Here is a 3,591-nt window from a genome sequence, read left to right on the forward strand (position 1 = left end):
CCCACCCAGTAGCTGCATCTGGGGCCAAGCTCCCCCGCTTAACCCCCTGCCGTGCACGGCTTGCTGCATGGCCCAGCACGGCCTGCGACAGCCCCCGAGGAGGGACGGGCTCCACAGGCCTGGCTCTGAGCAGCTCCCCCATGCAACCAGGGACTGAAGGGCTTTGAGCCAAACCACCCCCTTCTGCACGCCCAGCCCGGGGCCTAGTCCCCATCACTCTCCGTGGCACCCCCACCCGTGCAGGCAGGAAGCATCTGGCTGGAGGGGGCAGCCACAGTCCCGGCGCTGCGTGGGACACAGCCCGTGGCAGGGAGGATTAGGCAAAGACCAGGGTTTATTCCTCAAAGTCCCTGTGGTACAAAAGGGGGCGCGGGAAGAGGCACAGAGGGCAGGAGCAGGAGCCGCACAGCACATCTCGGAGGGCACACACAGGCCGGGCTGGCGAAGATGGGGGCAGCAACCCTTAGTAGACAACGTCCTCGAAGTCGAGCAGCAGGAAGCGGAGCAGGGCGGGGGGCAGCCCCAGGCGCGGCGCGGCCAGCAGCACCCGGCCCTCCAGGTGGGTGCGGAGCACGCAACGCGCCAGGTGCTGCAGGGAGCGCGGCTGCTGCCCCAGCGCGAACAACGACTGGTAGAAACCCTGGTGTTTCTGCAAGAAGAGGGCAGGGTGTCGGCGCCAAGGGGCGACCAGGACCCTAGCCCCAGGGCACGGGGCACAACCCCACCGGCACTGAACAAGGAGCTCTCCCCGTGCCCCCTGCCCCACTCCCGCTCCCAGGGGAGCGCCTGCCCAAGTGGGAGCCCCCAGGCCCGGGCAGCCCCGTCCGCACCTGCAGGGTCTCGGGGGGAACGGCCTCTGCCCACTCGTCGGAGACGCGCACGCGGTCGTAGCTGTTGATCAGGGCCTCGATGACGCGGGGGGCGGCGTGGCAGTACCGCAGCACCTGCGCCGGGGCGGGGTGGGGAGGGTCAGGGCTGGGCACCGCACAGCGCCACGGGGGCCTGGGTTCAACACCCCAAGCGTGGCACCGGAGGAAGTACCGTGCCCAGCCGGGGTCATGACACGCAACACGTGCCACAGGCAGGTCCCTGCTGTCCGGGGGTGCCGTGCCCAGGCGTGGCAGGATGCCTGGGCCACGGGGCTGGGCTGGGAGAGGCAGACCCCCACCCAGCCCCCGGCTCTGACTCCCCGCCACCCAGGCCACTGGTAGCTGTCAGAGCCAATCCGGCTGCAGAGTGATCCTCATTATCTGGTGTTAATAGGAGATTAATTAGTGTTAATTGTTGATTTTCCTGTATTTTCCCAAAGGGGAGAGCAATCTGCCGATCTCCGGGCTGGGTAATTATTGCTGCTCGGGAATTAAGACAGATGGTTAACCCTTTGCGTGCTGCTGCCCTGCGACATGGAGGCAGCCAGCACTGGAGGGGAGCCTGGGGAGCCCTGACCCCGTGCCCGTGTTCACATTGCCCCAGTGCCCCTGCCACGCACCCTCCTTGGGGGCTGGCAGCAGCCCCTGCCTCTGCCATGCTTCCCCTTCCCACCCCATCCCCCCTCTCCCGGAGGCTTGTCCACACCAGGGCAGGGGTAGGCCCGGCGTGGTGGGGGAAGGGTGGAGGACCAGAGCTCTGCCCGGGAAAAAGGCATCTGAGCCCACAGCAGGATGGTGGAGCCCCCAATAGCCAGGGGAGCCCGTGAGTGCCTCCTGGCCACACTGCTAAGCCACACACATGCACGCATAGACCTACCCATGCATGCACACACAGGCTTGTACATGCAGACACATACACAAGTGCACAGACACACATGCACAGGCCATGAGGGCTTCACACCTTGGTGAGGGAGCCAGGCCAGACACGCACAGCGCCGTGGTTGAGCAGGGCGCGCACCATGCGCTCAGGCTGGTGGAGCAGCTTGTAGGCGGCCACTTGCAGCACGTTGTGCATGGCCGTGTTGCCGCTGTAGTTCATGATGTTGACGCTGGCGCCATGGTCCAGCAGCAGCTCCACCACACGCGCATTAGCCACCTTGCAGGCCAGGTGCAGCGGGCGCTGCAGATCGCGGTCGGGCACGTCCACGCGGGCCCCGTGCTCCACCAGCTGATGGCACACCTCGAAGTAGCGCTCGATGTCCTCGGGCCCGTGGGGCTGGGCGCAGGCGGCATGCAGCGGCATCTGGCCCTCCTCATTCTCAGCGTCCACGGCAGCCCCGTAGCGCAGCAGCAGGCCCACGTGCTCGGGCAGGCCGTGTCGGGCCACCACGTGCAGTGGTGAGTCCTCCTCGTCCTCCGTGGCCACATTCACGCTGGCACCGCTCTGCAGCAGCAGCCGGGCACACCTGAGCGGGGGCAGCGCTCAGCCATGAGCCCCTGGCCCAGCACCCCCTTTCCCTCCCACCGGAGTCTGGCCCCACCACCCTTTGCCCCTTTCTGCCACCCCGGAGCCTGGCTGGAGCTGCCCCCAGGTCCCGGCTAGGGGCACAGGATGAGCCCTGTCCATCTGGAGGGGCGCTGGGCCCCCAGCAGCTCCGGCACCCAGCATGGCCTCCCGGCTCCGCCGTCCTCCTGCCCCTCGTGCCCGCTGGGACTCACTCAAGGGAGCCAGGGCTCTTGCAGAGGTGCAACGGCTGGTAGCCATCCTCGGACACGGCCTGCGGGTCGGCGCCGAAGCCCAGGAGCAGGCGCGCGCAGTCGGTGTGGGCGGCCGCGCAGGCCTCGTGCAGCGCCGTCTTGCCGCTGGGCGCGAAGTCCACGGCCGCGCCCCGCAGCAGCAGGAAGCGCAGGCAGTCGGCGTAGCCGCGTCCCGCTGTGATGTGCAGCGGCGTGGTCAGCTCCTGCTCGTAGGTCAGCGACCACAGCCCTGCGGGGCAGCGGGGGGTCAGCGGGGCAGCACTGGGCACCAGACCCCTGGACAGGCCCAGATGCCCTCGCTCTCCCCTAGTCCATACGACACCCAGAGGCCTGGGAGCTTGTGCTGGGGAGCAGGAAAGGAGGTCTGCGAGGGGTCCCAAGCGCTGTCTGCAGCTCCAACCCAGGCAGGGCAGACAAGACTGGGGTGAGGGCACGGGCAGGGAACGGGGCAGGACGGTGGCAGCAGGGCTGGTCAGGGAGGAGGGGATGCGACAGGCAGGAGCCAAGGGCTCCGGAGGCAGAGACACCCCTGCCTCCTCCAGACAGCAACAGCAGCTCTCCGCACCCCAATCAGGACCCCGACACCACCAACATCAGCCTCAAACCCCCACCGCGGGAACGGTGACACCCCTGAACCAGCCTCAGAGTCAGCATGTGCACCCCACACCCAGCCTCAGACACCCCATGGCCAAAAGCATCCCTGGTGCAGATAGTGGCAGCAGCACCCCAGGCAATGCCCCCACGGGCAGGTGCCACCCACCACCCACTGCAGCCCCCCAGCACCCAGTCTCTGCCCCCGGGGCCTGGCACGCGGTGCAACCGGGCCGTGCCCGCCAGTAGCCCCAGCCCACCCTGCCCAGTGCCGGCAGAGGGGCCGTACGGAGGCAGCGGAAATTGAAGCGGTAATTCTTCCACTCCTCCAGGTCGCTGGTGTCGAAGACAGCGTTAGGGCCGAGCGCGGCCT

At 67.9% G+C, this 3,591-nt stretch overlaps 1 protein-coding gene across 3 annotated transcripts in view; it reads right to left on the reverse strand.

The window, feature by feature from the left end:
- Positions 1-297: 297 nt before the first annotated feature.
- Positions 298-3,591, reverse strand: part of ASB10 (ankyrin repeat and SOCS box containing 10) — a 7,400-nt gene continuing 4,106 nt past the window's right edge. For 2 of the 3 annotated variants that reach the window (XM_006037075.3, XM_025193523.1), the window contains exons 2-5: positions 2,589-2,856; positions 1,831-2,335; positions 831-944; positions 298-649 (exon numbers count right to left, since the gene is read on the reverse strand). In XM_006037075.3, coding sequence (XP_006037137.1) covers positions 464-649; positions 831-944; positions 1,831-2,335; positions 2,589-2,856 — 1,073 coding nt within the window. In that variant the 3' untranslated portion in view covers positions 298-463. Of the gene's footprint in view, positions 650-830; positions 1,251-1,830; positions 2,336-2,588; positions 2,857-3,591 lie in introns of all 3 variants that reach the window. The other variant, XR_003092085.1, reaches the window with a different exon arrangement.

The sequence above is a fragment of the Alligator sinensis genome, unplaced genomic scaffold, assembly GCF_000455745.1.
Source record: "Alligator sinensis unplaced genomic scaffold, ASM45574v1 scaffold1660_1, whole genome shotgun sequence".
In the NCBI taxonomy this organism is placed as follows: domain Eukaryota; kingdom Metazoa; phylum Chordata; order Crocodylia; family Alligatoridae; genus Alligator; species Alligator sinensis.